Source organism: Pyrgilauda ruficollis, unplaced genomic scaffold (genome assembly GCF_017590135.1).
Source record: "Pyrgilauda ruficollis isolate IOZ18807 unplaced genomic scaffold, ASM1759013v1 scaffold9, whole genome shotgun sequence".
NCBI classification, from domain to species: Eukaryota; Metazoa; Chordata; class Aves; order Passeriformes; family Passeridae; genus Pyrgilauda; species Pyrgilauda ruficollis.
The window spans coordinates 11,010,470-11,029,782 of NW_024531043.1; the positions used below are offsets into that span (position 1 = coordinate 11,010,470).

At 49.3% G+C, this 19,313-nt stretch overlaps 2 protein-coding genes across 9 annotated transcripts in view; one reads left to right on the plus strand and one right to left on the minus strand.

Annotated features, from left to right (window-relative positions):
* Positions 1 to 10,563, plus strand: part of KDM2B (lysine demethylase 2B) — a 106,499-nt gene extending 95,936 nt beyond the window's left edge. For 3 of the 6 annotated variants that reach the window (XM_041488440.1, XM_041488442.1, XM_041488444.1), the window contains 8 exons: positions 1,950 to 2,036; positions 2,664 to 2,933; positions 5,274 to 5,950; positions 7,320 to 7,483; positions 7,903 to 8,064; positions 8,318 to 8,419; positions 8,746 to 8,964; positions 9,304 to 10,563. In XM_041488440.1, the coding sequence (XP_041344374.1) occupies positions 1,950 to 2,036; positions 2,664 to 2,933; positions 5,274 to 5,950; positions 7,320 to 7,483; positions 7,903 to 8,064; positions 8,318 to 8,419; positions 8,746 to 8,964; positions 9,304 to 9,485 (1,863 nt within the window). In that variant the 3' untranslated portion in view covers positions 9,486 to 10,563. The remainder of the gene's footprint in view (positions 1 to 1,949; positions 2,037 to 2,663; positions 2,934 to 5,273; positions 5,951 to 7,319; positions 7,484 to 7,902; positions 8,065 to 8,317; positions 8,420 to 8,745; positions 8,965 to 9,303) is intronic. The other 3 variants (XM_041488441.1, XM_041488443.1, XM_041488446.1) reach the window with 3 other exon arrangements.
* Positions 10,564 to 10,762: 199 nt separating this feature from the next.
* Positions 10,763 to 19,313, minus strand: RNF34 (ring finger protein 34). 3 transcript variants are annotated; one of them, XM_041488447.1, is made up of 6 exons: positions 19,231 to 19,313; positions 16,155 to 16,373; positions 14,438 to 14,827; positions 14,056 to 14,109; positions 13,629 to 13,830; positions 10,763 to 12,543 (listed from the first exon to the last, which is right to left on the minus strand). In XM_041488447.1, exons 1-6 carry the CDS (start codon positions 19,234 to 19,236, stop codon positions 12,356 to 12,358), a joined length of 1,059 nt encoding a protein of 352 aa, XP_041344381.1. In that variant the 5' UTR covers positions 19,237 to 19,313; the 3' UTR covers positions 10,763 to 12,355. The 3 variants fall into 3 exon arrangements, with proteins under 3 accessions (XP_041344381.1, XP_041344383.1, XP_041344382.1); XM_041488449.1 differs by lacking the exon at positions 19,231 to 19,313 and adding an exon at positions 18,868 to 19,182; XM_041488448.1 differs by lacking the exon at positions 19,231 to 19,313 and adding an exon at positions 18,665 to 18,810.

Below are 19,313 nucleotides of genomic sequence, written 5' to 3' on the forward strand. Positions count from 1 at the left end.
CTGAATGTGCTGATAACGATGGAAGTGAATATTTAGGTGCCTTGTGTGAGCAGCAGGATACAAAGGCCTTTTCCAGCACACCTTCAGCCCAGGTGTGTCTCACTGCCTGTTTCAGTCTGGGCACTGCCAGAATTCATGGCTCTCCCTCAGGGATGCCACATCAGCTTCCTGGGGTCTCCATATCCCTACCAAGTGCATCCCCAGCCCGAGGGCTGGTGCTCAGATCCGAGTTGCTGGCCTGGTGCTGCAGGTAGGTTTCTGTGACGCCTCACGCTGTGCCTCAGACACCCACCTGCTGTTTGCAGCAAACACTCACAACTGGCTCCCACCCAGCCTGAAAGGCTTGGGACACATTCAGTGGCAGGTTTGTGTGTGTCTAATTAGTTTGCTTACAGTTCCTCACATCTGTTCAGTTCCTTAAACTTCACAGAAGGGACAGAGCTGTAATGCTTTCCCTTCAGCAGCACTTGTTCTATATTCAGTGCGGGAAATAACTTGTTCCCAACTTGGGCTTGGGCCAGGAATTGTTCCCCTGAGGCAGAGATGTATACAACAACTCCTGGAGTATCTTACACCTACCATGGGAAAGAAGGTTCAAAGGCACACAGTTGTGATAAAACCAGTATTTAAATTCTGCCCACTTCATTTACTTATTTATTAACTCCAGGAGTCTTGCTGAGAGACTGACATGTCATCACTCTCACTGGATGGTGAAACTAGAATGGCTGCTGTCTGGCTCAGGGACTGGAGGAAGCAGTTCCTAAATCCAAGGGCTTGCTCCTGCACAGCCAGTTCCTTTTCCCTGCACTGGGAGGAGAGGAAGAGAGGTTTCAGAAACATTAAAAATATCTGCAGGTCCCTGCCTGTGCTTGTTCCTGTCTGCTGCAGCCACACTGTTGCTGCCAGTGCCCAGCTGTTAGTCTGGACAGCAGCATGCTTTTGTGTCTACAGTAGTAATAAATCAATATTTTTCTTTTTTTTCCAAGTTATTTATTTCCGAGTACGTAATGAAACCCTTAAGTGGGAATGTGCCATCAGTGAGTGTGTGTGTGTGTGCAGGGTGTATCTTAGCTCTGCTTTTCATTCACAGAAATGTCTTTTCTGAAATGCCTGCTCCCTGTTTGGAAAGCATTCCAGGCTCCTGTGTGAAAATCCAGACATGAGGAGCATTCCAGCTGTGTAGGGCAGGACTGTGCTTTTGCTGGAGTGTAGCAACATGAAGCATAAGTTTCTTTCAGACAGCAAAATGTCAGTGCTGGAGGTAGTGAAGTTGTCAGCCTCTCTCTCCCTTACCCTGGCCGAGGACCTGGGGGTGTGAGGGCCTGGAAATGCTCCGTGTGTCCAGTCTGATGAACGTGCCTGTTCCGAGCTGCCTTGGCAGCCACCATCCCCCCTGGCACTGGGCTGGAGGGCTGCAGCCTGGGACTGCTAGTTCTGATCCTGAAAGAGAAGTATTTTAAGGAACACTTGATTACAGTGCAGGGTGCTGTGCTGCTAAAAATGCCCATGGGATTAATGGGTGGGAGAACATGGATGGGAGAGCCCTGCCTGTGGAGGGATCAGGCTGTGCCTCTCTGGGGGGACACAGGGCTGGGCTTTGCAAACCCGAGGGGTGGCAGGGCGTTTGGGGATGGTGCAGCCCTGGCTTTGGGGGTTGCTTGGGCTCGTGGTGAGTTCTCTGTTGTTGTTCCAAGAGCAGTGTGTGAATTGGGATGGTCACTGCCCTTATGGGAAGCCCAGAGCCGAGCCCTTTGTCAGATGTGTTTGGCCTGGGTCCCTTCCTCCCACATCGGCGAGGGGTGGCCGTGCAGCACCCAGGGCTTGCTCAGCACGGTGCCTCTGCTCCCTGGGAGGGCTGCAGTCCCTCCCAGAAAACAAGGATCTGTACAGTGTGCCTTGGAATGAGCATCACCTTCCTGCAGGCTTGTGAGCGGTTGTGTCTCCCACAGGTGAAGGAATCGGATGGTGTGGTTAACGATGAGCTGCCGAACTGCTGGGAGTGTCCAAAGTGCAACCACGCAGGGAAAACTGGAAAAGTGAGTTTAATGGGAATAAGTGGTGCTGGAATGAGATACAAAATCTTAAGCATTCCCTCTGGCTTATAGATAGACTTTAGCCCAGTACCAGCTTCTGGTTTTGTGCTTAATTCTGGTTTTGTTCGTAATTACCCATGGTGGGGGTTTGGAATGAGGTGATCTTTGGGGCCCCTACCAACCCAAGCCATTCCAGGGTTATGTGGTTCATTCCATGATGATTCTGTGAGTTGGAGACAAGCTCACAGCTTTCTGTTCTTCAGTAATTTTTGTATACTTGTACCAACACTTCACCCAGCACCTGAGGAATATTTAGGTTAGTTCTGTGCACTGCTGCATGTTAATTTTGACAATGAAAAGTCCTGAAATTAAAAATTCACAAGCAATTATGCAAAACCTGGAGTGTCTGTTGGAATTAGTGAAACACTATTTCTTTGCAGAGCGAGACAGACACTTGCAAGTGTGTAGTTAGAAAAATAACCTCAGGAAAATTAAAACTTCTGACTCCTTACTAATAATTTTGTGAGTTAAAAAGCGACCAACCCAGCAGCGTTGGGGTGCTGGTGGCAAGGTGAAGGAAGGGCTGGGAGATGCATAAGGTATAAAGTTGGTTTGTGTTTTGTGTCTCTGGCGTACAAGCAAAAGCGCGGACCAGGATTTAAATACGCGTCAAATCTCCCGGGCTCGTTGCTGAAGGAGCAGAAGATTAACAGAGACAACAAGGAAGTTCCAGATGCTGCCAAACGGAAAGGGGACTGCGAGGAGACTCCCAGGCGGAAATCAGAGGAACATTCCAAAAAGGCTCCGGTCGACTCCATCCTGAGGAGAAAGTCTGACGAGGTGCATCTGTGGAGGAAGCGGAAATTCGAGAAGTCCCAGGAACCCACCATGAGAAAGCGGGTAAGGCCCAGCCCCTGCTGATGGCTCTGCACGGGCCTGGGCTGCCTGGGGCTGCTCTCTCTGCTCTCCTGGCTTTGAACTCAGCCCCAGATCCCAGGCTGTTCCCAGAGGAACTGGGATTTTTTACCGTGCTGGTAAAAGCTGCTGCTCTGACAGGACAGTGGCTGGGACAGGGACACTCAGGTTGATGTTCAGAGGCTGAAAACACTGGGCTATGGCTCTTGTTTTATTCAAGATACTGAAAAACCCACTTTGACTGAAAAGTCTTTACAAGGTGCTCAAGAGTAAGAACAAGGTGAAAATCAATTTTTCATGGAAGCCTTTCCAGGTCTCTCCACGTGGTGGCGCCTGGCAGCTGTTTCGGGGCTGGTTTGGGGCTGTGCCACCCTGGGAAGCCTCTGGAAAGGACACCTTGGGGTGCCTGCAGAGAGCAGGAGCTGCTCCCAGCAGTTGTGTAGACAACTTGGCCCTGAACATGGCAGTCAGGACTCTCAGGCCAGGCAGGGACACTGAATTTTCATGTAGATTCCAAAATGTGGTACTTGGGACCTGCAGAAATGCTGGTTTGCAGAGGCAGAAGTGAGGGCTCCAATTTACTGTGTCTCATGACTAAAGTGGCTGATGGCTGTAAAATCAGAATCAGTGACTGGACTAGTGTTGCCTGTGGAGCTCCCAGGGCTGGGAGTCAGTCAGTCCTGCAAGGCTGCACAGTGGGGATGCTGCAGGATGGCAAATGTAGGGATTTGAGAGAGCTAAATTCACAGCAGCAGTTCATGCACAGCTGCTTGCTGGCCATGCTTTCCTTTTCCCATCCCTGTGGACTGCCCCCAGTGAGGAAGGCACTGTGGGTCACCACATTACCACACAGCACAACAAATGTGTTTGGGCTTTTTACTTTCTTCCAACAACCAAAACTTGGAGAAGAAAACTTTATCCCACTTACATCTTGAAATTACAGAATCTCTCTCTCTTATGGAAACCTTTAACTCCAGGACAGTTCAGCTGCACTGTCTGGGTTTATATTTTCTCTTCTGGTGTCCTGTATTAAAATACAGCAGCCAATTGTGTTTTGATGACCCAAGGAATAAAAATCTGATCGTGTACCGATGTTTGGCCCTCCCTGTGTGGTTGAACATTGCCCCAGTCACACAGCCCCTCAGCACATCCTGGAGTCCCTGCTGCCCCCAGGGCTGTCCTGGCACACTGCTGCCCTCACAGCCTGGCACAATCACAGAATTCAGTGCCTGTAAGCAGTGCACCCATCAGTGCCCTGTGTGAGGGGTGCTGGGAGCTGCCCTGGCCTGCTGTAGTAATGTTTTATTCTATCCTGTCATTAACTTACTGGGACTTTTCCCTTTATAATATGTTTATTTAAAGGCAGGGTGATCAGCTTTCTCCACCATGCACTGCGGGCTGAAACTTGGGAACACAGCCACTGCCTTGACCCAATGAGTTTATTGGGAAAGAAAAGCACGGCCCTCTGACACAAGTGTGCTCACAGCACTTCCCTCTCCTTGCCAGTGCAGATCTCCTTATTAGAGCTATTTCATTTTAACAGCTGCTGACTTCTTTCTTGCTTGTGGTGATCAGATTAGGCTTGAAGTTTTCCTGGGCCTGTCAGGAAAAGAGAGTTTGTCTCTCACACAGCCTGGTGAATTGGAGGGGGTGGATGAGGGGGGAAGAGTGCAGAGCAGTTTGTTGGGAGCAGGAACTGGGGCAGGAGGAAGGTCCTGTCACATTCCCTGTTCTGCAGGGATTGGAGGGGATGGCCAGGGTTTGGTTGGGTGTAAAGGAGCATCTAAAGTGTCTAAAGGAGGCTGTGAGTGTCCAGCAAGCCAGAATGGCAACTGTGATCCCAGAGGTTTTGGGAATGGCCCTTCTGGCCATGATGTGAGGGCACTTGGGCAGTGTTTGATGTGGGTGCCCAGTGGATGTGGCCCAAGCCTGGGTTCTTGTGGCCTGCTGGGGACAAAACTGTCCATGGTGTGCTGCTGATGTTCTGTGTGTAAATGATCCACTCGGAGATGGGCAAGGCCCTGGAGTGTGCAGGAATCTGCACAGAGAATCAGTGCATTTGTCACTCCTGGAGTCCAGCGGGCCAACAGCTGGACTCCCCATCCCTGCTGCCTCTTGAACTCGATACCTTTGGCCTGTGGCTGCTCCCCGGGGCTGGGGTGGGGCCCGGGGCTGGGATGGGGCTGGGATGGGTGGGGCCCTGGGCTGGGATGGGGCTGGCCCCGGGCAGGGCTCCTGTGTGGAGCATCCGCATGGAAGCGCTGCTGGAAGCTCTGCTGAGCTCCCACACTCAGCCCCTGTCTCAGCCCCTGTCTCTCCCTCCAGCGGCGATCGTGGAAGGCCCCGGATGACCGAACTGCCATGATCAAACCCCTGCGGCGCCTCAAGCAGGAGCCCGAGGACGAGCTGCCAGAAGCACCCCCCAGGTCCAAGGACAGCGACCAGTCTCGGTCCAGCTCGCCCACGGCAGGGCCCAGCACGGAGGGCGCCGAGCCCAGGGACAAGAAGAAGTTCAAGATGAGGAGGAAAAGGCGGCTTCCCAATAAGGAACTGAGCAAGGAGCTCAGCAAAGAGCTTAACCAGGAGATCCAAAAAACCGAGAACAGCCTTGCCAATGAGAACCACCAACCCATCAAATCTGAACCGGAGAGCGAGAACGAGGAACCCAAGCGTGCGTTGAACAACAGCGAGAGACTCCATAGGTTCAGCAAAGGGTTGAACGGGACTCCCCGGGAGCTGAGGCACCACCAGCTCATGCCCAGCCTGCGCAGCACCCCCCGGGGCATAGCCCGGCCCCCGCCCTCGCTGTCGCCCCCCAAGTGCATCCAGATGGAGCGGCACGTCATCCGGCCACCTCCCATCAGCCCCCCTCCGGACTCGCTCCCCCTGGATGACGGGGCAGCCCACGTGATGCAGAGGGAAGTCTGGATGGCTGTCTTTAGCTACCTCAGTCATAGAGACTTGTGCATCTGTATGAGAGTTTGCAAGACCTGGAACAGATGGTAAGGAGGGCGGGACCCGAGGTGGGACGGGCACGGAAGGACAGCGGGCGATGGCACCGGTGTCTCCTGGGGAGGGCTGTGGGCTGTCCCTGGAGCTCTGGTGAGCCCAGGCAGAAGGGGTGACCAGCAGAAGTGGCAGATCTCATGTTGTGTTCTCAGAAACAGCAGTTCCCAGCATTTCTGGTGGAGCTGTGTGTGTCAGACTCGGCGTCAGCCTGCCAGGCTCCGGAGCAGCCTGTGCTGGAGTCAGACACCGCAGTGTTCCTGCTGCTGGAACAGCCAGGCTGCCTCAGCCTTGGTGTCATTCTGCCCCAGGACTTCCTGACTGCCAGCATTTGTGCAGTTCAGTTATTAAATACCTACTGAGATAGTGAGGATCCCACCGTGTGCTGCTCACAAGGGCTGTGCTGATTGTCTCCCTGTGGAGGGTGGGGAGCCAGGCTGTTCCCTGTGCCAGCAGAGCACGTTCTGCAGGAATCCTTTGTTGATGGTGTTTGCTCACAGCTGTCCCTTGTGCTCAGGTTCTGTGGCCCTGCACAGAAGCAGCAGAAGCTTTAGTGCAGATTTACAGGTTTCAAGTGACCCTCAGGGAGGCCTTGTGGCTCTGGTGACTCCTGTCCTGGGTTCCTGCTGTGCACATGGACAGACAGACTGGAACAGGCTCCTTTCCAGCACAGCCTGCTAACAGAACACACAAAGTAGAGGCTGATAATTCAGTGTGAGGTGGTGTGTGTGGAGTGTCTTCTCCGTGGGCTTGGTCTCCCTGAAACCTGCCAAGTGCATTTTCTATTTAAATACAGTATTTGCTAATAAAAAAAAAAAAATTAAAAAATGCAGACTCCTGCACACTCATCAAGACTTGGTTTTGTTGCCCTTAGAGACCCATAAAGAGCAAAAAGACACATAATCCACATGGATAGGGAAAACACAAACACATAACAGGAGAGGGAGGATCTGTTTTCCCAAATCTACTTGTTTTAAGTAAGGAAAAGACAGTGTAAATGGGGATACTATTTAAATCAGACTTCATAGTCAAAACATAAGGAAAAAGTGCTTACTTGTCTTCAGGCTATAAAACGGATTTTAGTAAGTGCTGGGATGACTTAAAATGGGATCCAAAGTTGTTGACACTTGTAATTCTGTGGAAGTAATTCCATGCTTTATTGCAGGATATATTTGATAGAGAAACTTGAAACTTATGTAACATTGTGTGGGGTTGTGTTTATCTTTGCAATACTTGGCCTTATTTTTGCAATTTTCAGTTAAGTGCTGTAGTTTTTCCTACTGTTTAATGACACCTTTTAAAGCCTTACCAAAATCCAAACAGGTGCCAAATTAAGTGCTGTTGGCTTTTTTTCTTTTTGGGTAGGTGCTGTGACAAAAGATTATGGACCAAAATAGATTTAAACCATTGTAAATCCATCACTCCACTTATGCTTAGTGGCATTATTAGGAGACAGCCTGTAACCCTTGATCTTAGCTGGACAAATATATCTAAAAAGCAGCTGAGTTGGCTTATCAACAGACTGCCAGGTAAGTGATGTGTTTTCATCAGCAAATCACAAACCAGTTTGTATAGGAAACCAGTCTGTATCTGAACTGCAGCCTCTGGGGAAAGAGTCCAGGGACTGGGTGGCCTGGAGGAGTACACTCTGCTAGGAGGGCTGGAGATGAAGTATCTTTCACATTTCATGTGAAAATGAAGCACCAGTGGGTTAAAATGAACCAAAAGTATTTTCTGACTATTTGACATGTTCAGTTAAAATAGTTTGAGGCAGGTCTTGCCCAGCAGGTAACGAATGCTGCTGTGGAAAGGGCTGAGGGGACTGGGGGAAGGAGTGAAGTTCCAAGTGGTGGGACAGATGAAGAGCTGGGCAGGAGGAGGGGACCGTGGGGGTCACTGGGATGTGCCCGGGAAGGTCCCAGTGCTCCAACCTGTTCTGTGTCTGCAGGTCTGCGGGACCTGCTGTTATCAGGGTGCTCTTGGATAGCAGTGTCGGCACTTTGTAGCTCCAGTTGTCCCTTGCTGCGAACTCTGGACGTGCAGTGGGCAGAAGGACTGAAAGACGCACAAATGAGAGACCTCCTGTCCCCGCCCACGGACAACCGGCCAGGTAAGGGCGGGAGGAGCCCGGGAGCCCCGTCCCACCCCCGGGGCTGTTCTGTGCTAGTCCCCCTTGGAGCAAACGGGCAGGAGCCCCCACAGCCGAGCCCCGCGGGGCTGGGGCCGTGCTGCCCCTGGGGAGTTCGAGGTAGTGACTTGCAGCACTCCTGGCTGGAGCCCCGGGGTGACGGGGATGTGCTGTGGCTGCTGAACCGTCATCTGAGCCGCTGTGCTGGTTTTCTGTCTGACTTTCTTCTCTTCAGGCTGCAACGGGTGTACTTTAGAGAGTATGGAAACACTTTCTTCCAGTTCAGGGAAGGAGCAGTTCTGTGGGTCATGCCACATTCGCCCGGATTTCAGCTCAGGTGAAATTTTGAGCAAATCAGATCTGCTTTCTGGCATGCACGGCACAGCCTACTGCTTATTCCTGACTTGTAATTCCGCTGGGCCCCTGCAGTTACTTTCATCCCTTTTGTTTTGAAATCAGGAGGTGGCTTTGTCCACATGCCTGTTCCAAAAATAGACAAGTGTTCCTGCTGATGTTCCCTCCAAAGCTCCAGACAGGCAAAAGCGTCTGAAGTTGACCCAGGGCAGCGGTGTTGTGTGTTCACGGTGCATTTCGTAGAGGCCTGCAGATGTTGGCAGCACGGGGCGGGGCTCGTGGGAGTGACCTCCTGCCTCTGCTTCGCAGGTCAGATCGACAACCGGAGCAAGCTACGGAACATCGTGGAGCTGCGCCTGGCGGGGCTGGACATCACGGACGCCTCGCTGCGGCTCATCATCAGGCACATGCCCCTGCTCTCCAAACTCAATCTCAGTTACTGTAACCACGTGACAGATCAGTCTATTAACCTGCTGACCGCCGTCGGAACCACCACGCGGGATTCGTTAACGGAAATTAATTTATCAGGTAAGGGGTGGGGGGGAGGGAACGGCCAGGGCATGGCAGCTGTGAGGGGGGTTTGACCCAGCCCTGCCCTGCTCCTGCTGTAATTCCCTGGCAGCAGCTGCTGCCACCATGTGCCGCTGGTGGAAATGGCCCCGCAGCTGCCAGGAGCTGCTGTATCCACGCTCATCCTCCCGGGGGATTTTCTGCACATCTGGGCTGCCCGTGGGTTACACAACAGCTGGGGGATGGGCATGGGCGGTGGAGCTGGCAGGGATTCCTCTGCTGGGGATGGAGCTGGTGGGGATTCCTCGTGCTGGAGGAAAAAATCAGTGCTGAATTCCTCCCCTCTGCTCTCCCCAGACTGCAATAAGGTCACTGACCAGTGCCTGTCTTACTTCAAACGTTGTGGGAACATCTGCCAGATCGACCTGAGGTACTGCAAGCAGGTGACGAAGGAGGGCTGTGAGCAGTTCATAGCAGAGATGTCCGTGAGCGTCCAGTTCGGGCAGGTGGAAGAAAAACTTCTGCAAAAACTGAGTTAGTTAAAGGACTCGTGTAAATACTGGGGCGAGGGGGGGAAGGGACTAAGAACACGTAGGGATTTTATTTTCAATTGGGAACTTGGAATATCAGAAAATGCCGTGATTGGATTTTACAACTCTTGTTGAGGAGAGAACAACGTGAAACTACCCATGTTAAGAATTTCAACTTGTGCCACTAATTCAGTCTACCTGGGATGACCTGCACTGGCTCTTATGCAAATTCATAAGGCGACTGTTACTGATGATAATTGTTCACACCCTGGAAGAAGACTGAGCTCCAAGAAATACTGTTATTTAAAGTACCACAGCATGTGCTTGGTAGTGTAAATTTGATTTCTGCTTTTCATTTCTTAAAACAAGAAAAAAAAAAAAGTTGGTGTCATTTAAGTGGACCACGCACTGCATTTCTGCCTTCTTAACACGTTTTGTTTTGTTACATCTTACATTATGCAGAACTATTTTTGTACAAAAATTGTTTAAAAATTATTTATGCAATGTTTGAATGCATTACCAGTGTTTCGGTTTTGATTGCCAATTTTTATCTTTACTTATGGTAGGCGAGAACTTAACCTATACTTCGTAGGCAGTATCTATCTACAAACGTGCCCAGGTCAGGAAAAGTAGGTTCATACTTTCAACTTAAAGCATGTTTTAATGGAAGTTTATATCCTGCTTTGTATACTTCAGAAGTGACATAAGCATGTTGTGGAAATAAGGTGTAAATTATAGTTGAAGTAAAACACTTTTATCTGTATAGAAATCACCTTTTTCTCAAAATTTTAAAAAAATTCCAATTTCAGCTTTTGCACATAGGAGGGTTTCACTCTGTAGCATGAGCTCTTGTACTCAATATAAAATTAATTTATACAGTGAGTCCAGCAGTAGAATAAATGGTCAAACGTAGTCTCTCTTTCTTTGAAGTGTGAGTTGAGTTCTCATTTAAGGTTTATAACATGGTTATTTCCTGATTGTAAAATTCTGCATTCATAAGTGCCATTGTTGTACGGTGTTGTTTTCGTAGACCTTCCTGATGCAGTTTTACCTTTGTTGAATTTGTATAAACAATTGTACAAAAACAGGCGCTGGCTCTGCGCGTTTTTGTCGGGGCAGGGGGGCGGCTGCAGGGAGCTCTGAGCATTTTCCAGGGCATTGTTACATCCAGGGATCTGCCCAGGTCAGGCTCCAGGATCACTGACAGCTTGAGAACATTAAAACTGGAGCCGAGTAACCCCCAGCAGTGCCAGGGCTGGGTAAGAAAAGAGACAGAGGCTGAGAGAGCCCATCACCCATCTTTATTGAGTTCAAGTGGCTAATGAGCAGCATGGAAATAACACCGAGGGCACGTCTGTCTTCATTAGCCTCCCCTCTGGACAGACTCCAGGAATTAAGTACCTTTAAAAAGTTACTTCTAAAAAATAAAGCCATTGAGAGGTTTGCTCCCTTCTGAAAAATACCCAGGAGAGCTTGGAGCTGTGTTTTGTGTGAGGAGGAGCTGCTTTCTCTCTTCCAAGCCAGCTTAAGTATTCACAAAAATGAGAGCACAGGTCCAGTTCTCAGGTCCTGCACCCCCAGCCAAGCAGAGCCTTGGCTCTGGAACTTTGCTGCCACATGGGAACGCAAAGGAGAAACTGTAATTTTTTTACCAACTGCTTAAAGAATAACTGAACACACATGGTCCTTCCTCACCTCTTTTTTACAGTGAGCTTCACCAATCCCAGTCACGGCCATGCTTGGTCACAGACATCTTGTTCTCACCCTGCACGAGCTCCTCTTGCTGCTCCCTTCCCCAGGTCATTGCTCACAGACATCCTACAGGGACCCTCATAATTCCTACTCCAAGAGGAGCTGGACCCCAGCTCATGGCACAAAGCTCAGCCTGACCCTGGGCCCAGGGCTGGCAGCAATACAGGCCCCCAGCAGCCCCTGGAAGCTGGTCTGGGTGACTTGGCTTTGGGTGAAAGTCCGTGAACAGGAGATTTTTAACAAAAACTGTCCCTGCTCCTGCCTCCCCCTCCCCAGTTAAGGTTAGTAACGCTGTACATTCCACGTTAGCAGCAAGGAGCTGGTGCCCCGATCAGGATTCACAGTAACATCAGGCTGTCGGCACATGGAGTACAATCATCACAGATTAATAGTTACAACAGGCATGAGCGGATTAAGGACCACGCTAACATGGTTTACTATGTAACCCTTCTTAAAAAAATAGTTTATTCCTAAACTAAAAACCACTTAGTAACTGGTTTTTGGAGCCCACCAGGCAGAGCCCGGTGCGGCCCCTGAGCCCTGCAGAGCGATGGAGTGTTTTGTACACTGACAAACAGCCAAGACAGCACACGTGTCATGACAGACATTCAGAGGGAGCAATCAGCATAAAGCAAGATTGCTTAAGGGCTTCTGTGCGGGAACAGTTCATGGCAGTGCTTCCTAAGCTGTGTCCGACACCAGCACGGCAGCCGGGCCTCGGAACAGATACATTCTAGCATTAGGGAAAAGCTGAATAATCAACTGATATATTCATTGCTTCTAATGCACTAGAGAACACCACAGGCTAACAGGCTCAAGCAGAGGTGTTTGCTGACCACTTGCCGAGTGCTGAATGCGTAAGGACAGGTGAGATTCTTCAGAAGAGAGCAAGAACTGCTGTAAACAGTTTGACTCCAACAATCTGTGGGGCTGTAAGGTCAGTGGGGCAGCATCTGGGCCTGCCCAGCCCTGCGCTGCAGGAGCTGCTTGAAAAACCTTTCACCAGCTTCTACATCCTGATGTCAAAAAGGCCAAATTTAACCAAAACAAGAACGCTGCCGTGTGCCCCAGGGCCCAGCACTCCTGCCCACAGGAATCCTGCCCGGGGCACTGGGGGCAGGGCTGCGTTAGGATTTGAAGACGTGCACGGCCCGCACCACGTACTGTCGGCAGATGGGGCACTCGCTCATCCTCTTGCCGCACTTGGTGCAGGTGACCATGTGGCCGCACTCCAGCAGCACGCAGTCGATCACGGCGTCCATGCAGATCCGGCACAGGCTGTCGTCGTCCTCGTTCAGCTGCATCCTCTCCCCCTCTGCAAAGCAACAGAGAGGGAGGTCACGGCTCTGGGCCCTGCAGAGCCAGGGCAGTTCCAGCCCAGCCATGCTTCATCCCCTCACATGAACTTTTTTAAGCCCCAGCTCTGAATTAATCTATATTCCTTCAAAAATAAGCAAAGAAATAAGAACTAGAAAGCCCCTCAAGTGAACATCCAATATTTGGCTTCATTCTTTAAACTCAAGAAGCTGTTTTCAATTCAGAATGTAATGACTGTGAAATAACGTGCTGGATTAAAATTCAGAGCATGTTGGTTTTCCATGTCGGAGCTCAGTGTTTGGCAGAACACTTTCCTCAGAAGATTAAACACAATAATAATACAGCAGCCTAAGAAACAGAAGCCTTAAGTAGGCCATAAAGGTGGCAGAAGTGAACAAAACCTGTCAAGTTTCATTGCATACAGTCACCATCCCCATCAATAACTGAACATTCCAGCAGATCATGGGGAAAAAAAAAAATCAACCTTAAGTTTACAGTTTTTTCCCAAGTTTTGTGTAAGCAAGAATTGGTCTGAGGACAAATTACACAAGTGAAAGACTCCAACTGCTGCGTGGAGCAGAGGGCAGAACAGCAGCCACTGAGCTGCAGCCACAGAACAACCCCATGAAAATGTGGACTGAGACCAAAGAACTTGGACTTTTGTCACTGTAGATTTTAACTCTGCAGTAACAGACCTAAAGTGCCCTGATCTGCACAGCTACAGAGCAGCTCTGGCTAATGCTCTGTGAAACCCAGCAAAGCACAGGGAGGTGCCAAGTTCCAGTTCTCTCAGGAACCAGTTCTCAGTTGTGCAATTTTACCTTCACTGTGAAAGCTCAGCTCTCCAAGCTTTGGAATAAAGTCTCAAAAAACTGGCACAATCCTGGAAAGCTTTGTTTAATCACTGCAGCCATGTTCAGGTACTGTAGGGGCACCCCTGCATTGCTAAAACACATTTTCCAGGTGTTCCAGCAGAGCAGACAGAGGTCAGATACCAAATTTTTCCACTGGCAGAACCAAACCAGAAACTGGAAACCAGAAACTCAGTAGACTTAAGAAAGCAGAAATAAAGAATAAACCTACGTGTCTTGTGGTTCTCCTCGCTCTCTCTGTACAGCCTGCTCACTTTTTCCACAAGTTCCCATTTTTCACAGCATCCTGAGTAGTTGACAAAATTGCAGGCGAGGATTTCCTTCAGCTGCCGAACACTCAACCCTTCGATGTCTTCCAGGCTGGAGATGTCGGACAGGGAGGCCCTGGCTCTCTTCCTGGCCAGCCCCGGGGTCTGAAACACATCAGTTGTGTGCTTTTAGCGGCCCTGCTTACTTCAGAGCACGTGAAGCTGCAGCAGCTTGGCTAAAGTTTAAGTCTTTTTGAAGCCAGCGTGTGCAGCCATTCAGTGCTAGACAGCAAATTCTGGAAGAACCAGAGCATGAGGCCAAATGTTGGCAGAGATATAAAACACTTTATGGTGTCCACATGCCAAAAATCTGTTCTTTGGATATCTCACCTGCTCTTCTGCGCTTTCTTCTTCTTCATTATTTACAGATGATTCAGTTTGTCCCTGTGTACAAAATGAAACTCATCAGGATAAAAAACCCAAGTTATTCCCTTATAAAACACTTTCCTTCCTTCCAAGGTGATCTCAGGTGACAATGAAATGACATTTTGAAGTTCCAATTGCTACTAATCATCCCAGGTTTAAGTCACTTCTGACATGAACTAGGAATCTTTGCTAATTATCTCCAGCTTTCAGGTGCAAGGTACAAAAGGCATTTTTCCTGCCCCTCCAAACTGTATCAATTGGTGTTTTATTTTAAATTGATACATAACTATCAAAAAATATATAAAATAAAGCAATGCTATTGCATAAATCACGTTAATCACTGTACCCGTGAAGGTGTTCCACTTCCTGTGCTTCCCCTTCTGTTGGCAAGCTCTCCTGGGTTTGACATGGACACAGAGGTGGAAAAGGGATGGGTGAAAAAGCCCGAGCTCTGTGACCGTGACGAGCGCAAGCTGCCAGCGTCCATGTCCTCCTGTGTCCCCAAGCCATGGTGGCACAGCACCAGCTCCACCAGGTCTTCCTTCTCCCTGCAGGTGTCCGTGGGGATGTTCCTGAGGATCAGGTACTGGCGCAGATCCTTCACTTTCAGTCTCATTAGCTGAGGGCGCTGGAAGGCCGTTTCTTGCAGCAAGTGGCAAGTGGAACATCTTCTGAGATTCTCTTGTAGGACTGAACAAACTGAGCAAAAATCCTTTTTGCAGTCACAACACACGTGCTGAGGGGAAAGGAGGGAACCATTCAGCTCTGGCTCACAGGAAACAAATCCAGGTCCTGCTCTCTGCTTCTCCAGGCTACAGAATTTACTATTAGCTCTTCCACTGTCAGTTGTGACAGACATAATTATTAAGATTTAGATACAGACAACTGCCCTGTCAGTTTTGCAAGTGTTCCAAGGGAGTCCCTTGCTCTTTTTGGCACTACTGAAGCTGATTTGAGGTTTCAGTAAAAAATATTATGAATAATCTAATAAAGTACTCAAGTTGCAGTTTAGACAACAAACAAAACTAAAACCAATTTTATGGTCTCTTAAAATACTTCTGAATATACTGTCACTGCTCCTTTCGTGTGTGTAAAACAACAGTAAAACCCCAAAATTTAGAGAACCTACTGCTTCCCCAACTGATTGCAAGAAGTCAAAGCAGGCTTCACATGTGATGAATCACATGGGAGGGAAATACTCCCAAAAGCCCAGATGTCACTTCTGAAGAGAGCTTTGTTCAAAGGACTCACAATACACAAAAGCTGGGACAGACCAGACTGCCAGCTTCCAGCTGCTGTGAACAAACCCAAACTCCTCAAGGTTTTCAGGATTATAGTAAATTAATATTGGCTTCAGAAATGTCCCCACACAACACTTCACTCAACAAAGCCTTGCCATGTGAACAGGACACATAAGGGGAAAACAACACACAAACGGAGGGAAGAGGCTTCATCTGAAGGAGCTGCAGAGGATTAGGTCACTGAAGGGGCAAAATAACAATCCTGGACAGTTGTGATACACAAAAATAATAAAATATTAATAATCTCAGTTTTATTTATCTGCATTAACCCACCAACCTGCCTCCTAAAGAAGGAAAAGGCTGTTGGAGCACAACAGCCTTGAGCAGAACTAAAGCTGGTCAGGAAACAACCAGAACTGCATGAGAACTTCCAGAAAAAATCTCTAATACTGTATTGTGAGGATTTAACTTTTCCATCACCCAGCTTGTTCACTCCAGTACTCAATCACTGTTTGGAGCCATCTTCAAAACCAGATTTGCTTTTACTGTTTGAGATTCTGAAGCTAACACATGTATCTTACAAATCAGAGCCCATGAATTTCCAGGCCAGCCCAGATCCAACGTGCCACTGACTAATGAACACCAGAGTTACTAACTTCTAATCCTGGTTGACAATAATTTCTTGTGACCTCAGAATAAGGCACTTCCTCCTTCCCTGAGGCTTGTATCTGCCTCAGGTTTCTGAGTAAAACACTTATCTCCCAGTACGCCACAGATGAGTTCAGAGGGGTAAAAATCCAGTGCAATAGGAAATATACTCACTTTTTTCCTGAAAACTGAGAAGGAAAGTCCACAGGCTTTGCAGACGATGTTGGTGCTGGCTGCAGCAGGAGCTGGATATGCTGAGAAGCCTGTGCTTGGTGTAAACCTGAAGGGGCCAGCACCTCCCCCAAAGCCAGCCTGCTGGCCACGCACTGCTCCTGTGCCCATGACTTCATTCAGCAACCCGCAGCAGGAAGCCCACATGGAAGTAGCTCCCGCCTGAAAACATCACAGAGCAAAGGCAGAAGATCAGGATCTGGAAGCCCCCATCAGATGGGAGCTGCTGCTGAGGAGCTGCTTCACTCCACGTGTCACCATGCCAGCAGCAGGCGGTGCCAGAGCAGCCCCGCTCCCAGCTGAAACCCACAGTGGGAGAGATTTGCCTCGAGAGGCCAAGGCAGGCACAGGCAGCTCGCACTCACAGCTCCTCTTCTGGAGAATTCCCCCAGACAGAGTGAGGAGCTTGGGGAGTGATGCAACAGCAGGGCAAGGAAGGAGCGGCTGAGAGCCCATTGCAGGTGAGGGGCAAACCCCCAACGGGACAGGCAGAAACAGCAACTGCTGTGATTAATGCACAAGTGTCCCTGCCGGATCTGCTCCACAACTCACCCAGCTCTGCATGACTCACAGCAAAACTCTCCCTAAAATAACATTCCTGGCTTTCAAACTTGAAAACCAACCTTCGGTAGAAGATAACTACAGGCTGGTTTCACTGAGGAAACATTTTTCAAGATCTCTCTGAACCTCATTTTGTTGCCTTACAGAATGTCTAACAAAAGTTAAAATAAATCTAAAACTTATTTTCTACTGATTGTATTTCAGTTTTAAGTCACATAATCTTAAAACAGTGGAAATTCTGAACACATAAAGTGCTACTTTTCATCCATGGAAGCCTTAGGCACTTGATTCTCTACCAAAAGCTCGTATTCTACTTAAAGGTGGAATTTGGACTCCAAGCTAGGCAGGTCACAAGTTTAATCACTGTCAGGTGGCTCCCTGAGACCTGCTAGAAAAAAAAACAAGGGGCAAACAGAACCACAACAGGTTCTCCCTGAAAGGAAACTGAGGGGTACAACGTCCTTTACATACAATTGCTTTTTCATACTTTTTTTTTAATAGATGTTCTCTTTTTCAAATAATTGCTTTTGAGACTTTTAAATCTTGCCGTAAAACCCCAAGCCACCAGAACACACAGTTCAGCTGTGTAACGTGGTGCTTTAATTCCTGGTGTAACTACACTCATCTGCCCTGAACTGAACACAATCCTCTCACATTTGTGGGAACTCAATGCCAGAATAACTGGGGACGGGCAGAACGTCTCCTTTCAAACCACAGAGCACAAAAGGTAAGAAGAGGAGCTTCAGTTACAACATCAAATATACATTCTAATTAAATCCTCTCATCTGTTAAATCCACTCATCATTATGGGTATTTCAACAGCAGAATTCATCCTGGTGAAGCAAGAACCCTCCGTGCCCTGGGCACCCAGGAGATCTTCCTCAGCTTCCTCCAGGGATGAGCTCCAGCAGCCCTTCCCGACCTCCAGGGAGCTCCCACAGCTCACTCCAGCCTGGAGCTGCCAGCCCAGACTCAAACCAAAGCCTGGTTTATAGTTCTCCATTATAAGCACTGTGGAAATGCATTAATATTAATTTTCCCTGGACAAAACATAATTATCCTGGTTTATTAGGCAAGAGGAATTAACTTTCCAGAAATACATCCTGAAAACCAATGAAGCTCAGCAGAGCTCTGAGTTTCAAAACTTGGAACTTCTGAAAAATATCTCCTCTCATCATAAGGGAAAGCTGTACCACAACCATTCCTCTCATTCATCACCTCTTCTTCAAAACTGAGGAGCTAATTATGTACCTAAAATATTTCAAAGCAGCCACATATAAATAACAGAATAAAATAATTGACCAAAAGGATCTGTCAAAATTCAACTTGCATTTTACACAACCATGGCCTGCTCGGGGGGTCACAGCAGCAGCAGGACACACAATGACTGCAAGGACATGAGACATTTGATACCACAACCCTGGCCTGAGAGTTTAACACCTGCTTCTTGGACTTATTTTATTCCAGAGCCTGTAACAACTGTTCAGACATCACTGTCAACACCAAACATATGTATTTTTAGGAACTTTTCATTGCCCATTTTGGACACACTGAAGTTGCTGGTATCAAACAGAAAATCTCTTTATCTTGCTGCCAACCACTCACTTAAGGTGAAAGGCAGGGCTACGTGGGCATTAATTTTCTCCTTAGCCCACGTCACCTGTGGATTCCTTCTGTGCCCTCAGGTCATTAACTGATAATTGAATTACAGCGTCTAGACTCTCCATATTGCTCTGTAAGAGAAATGGCACCGTGCTGAAAAGCACCAACACAACACACAAATTAAACACGCTAAGACAAAAATCCCTCCCTTGAGAATTGATCAAAACATTCCCAATTTCTGCACCAAAACCATCAGCCTCCACTTCCATCGGTATCGTCCCTCTCCATACCTTATGTGCATCTCATAGGAGCAAAATCCTGCGTTCCAACTTCTCTGCTGCCGTTTTTAGCTTTAAGGGTGTTTAGTTACCTGACGAGGATTTCACCTGCTGCTCCTGACACACCTGTGCTACCCAAGCTGCAGAACGACAGGAGAGCGGCGGGAGGGATTTATTTTTAATCGTTTTAACTGAAACTTCCTCTTTACACCCACCTTTGGACCAAGCACTTCTTTTCCGGGACGGCCCAACAGCCTCAGGGGAGCGCCCGGGCTCCGGGAGCCGCCGCTGTGCCCTCACAGGCCCGGCCCGGGCCCTGCCCGCCGGCTGACTCAGCGCGGGCCCCCCGGCTCGGCGCCGCCGGCCCGGGCTCCCCTCACAGCGGGGCGGGACGGCGGCCGCGGCCTGAGGCGAGCCGGGAGGGGCGGCCCGGCCCGGACATCCCGCCGGGCTCCCGGCCCCGTCACCCTCCCCGCTTCGCCCCCTCCTCCTTCCTTCCTTCCTTCCTTCCTTGCTCGCAGAGGAAGAGGCGCTTCCCCGGCTGGCTGCACCCCTCAGCTTCCCGGACCCCCCCTCACCTTCATGGCCGCTCCCGCCGCTCCAGCGCCGCGCCGCCCCCGCCCCGCGCGACCCCGCCGGGCCGCCGCTCGGAGGGCGGGCC

What these genes read in the sequence shown, in the direction of transcription:
- RNF34 (XM_041488447.1), bottom strand. An exon ending in TCTCAGTTTTCAGGAAAAAA is followed by an intron (nt 14,828 to 16,154) that starts GTGAGTATATTT and finishes CTTTCCCCTCAG; the next exon opens with CACGTGTGTTGTGACTGCAA. An exon ending in CGAGGAGAACCACAAGACAC is followed by an intron (nt 12,544 to 13,628) that starts GTAGGTTTATTC and finishes GTTGCTTTGCAG; the next exon opens with AGGGGGAGAGGATGCAGCTG.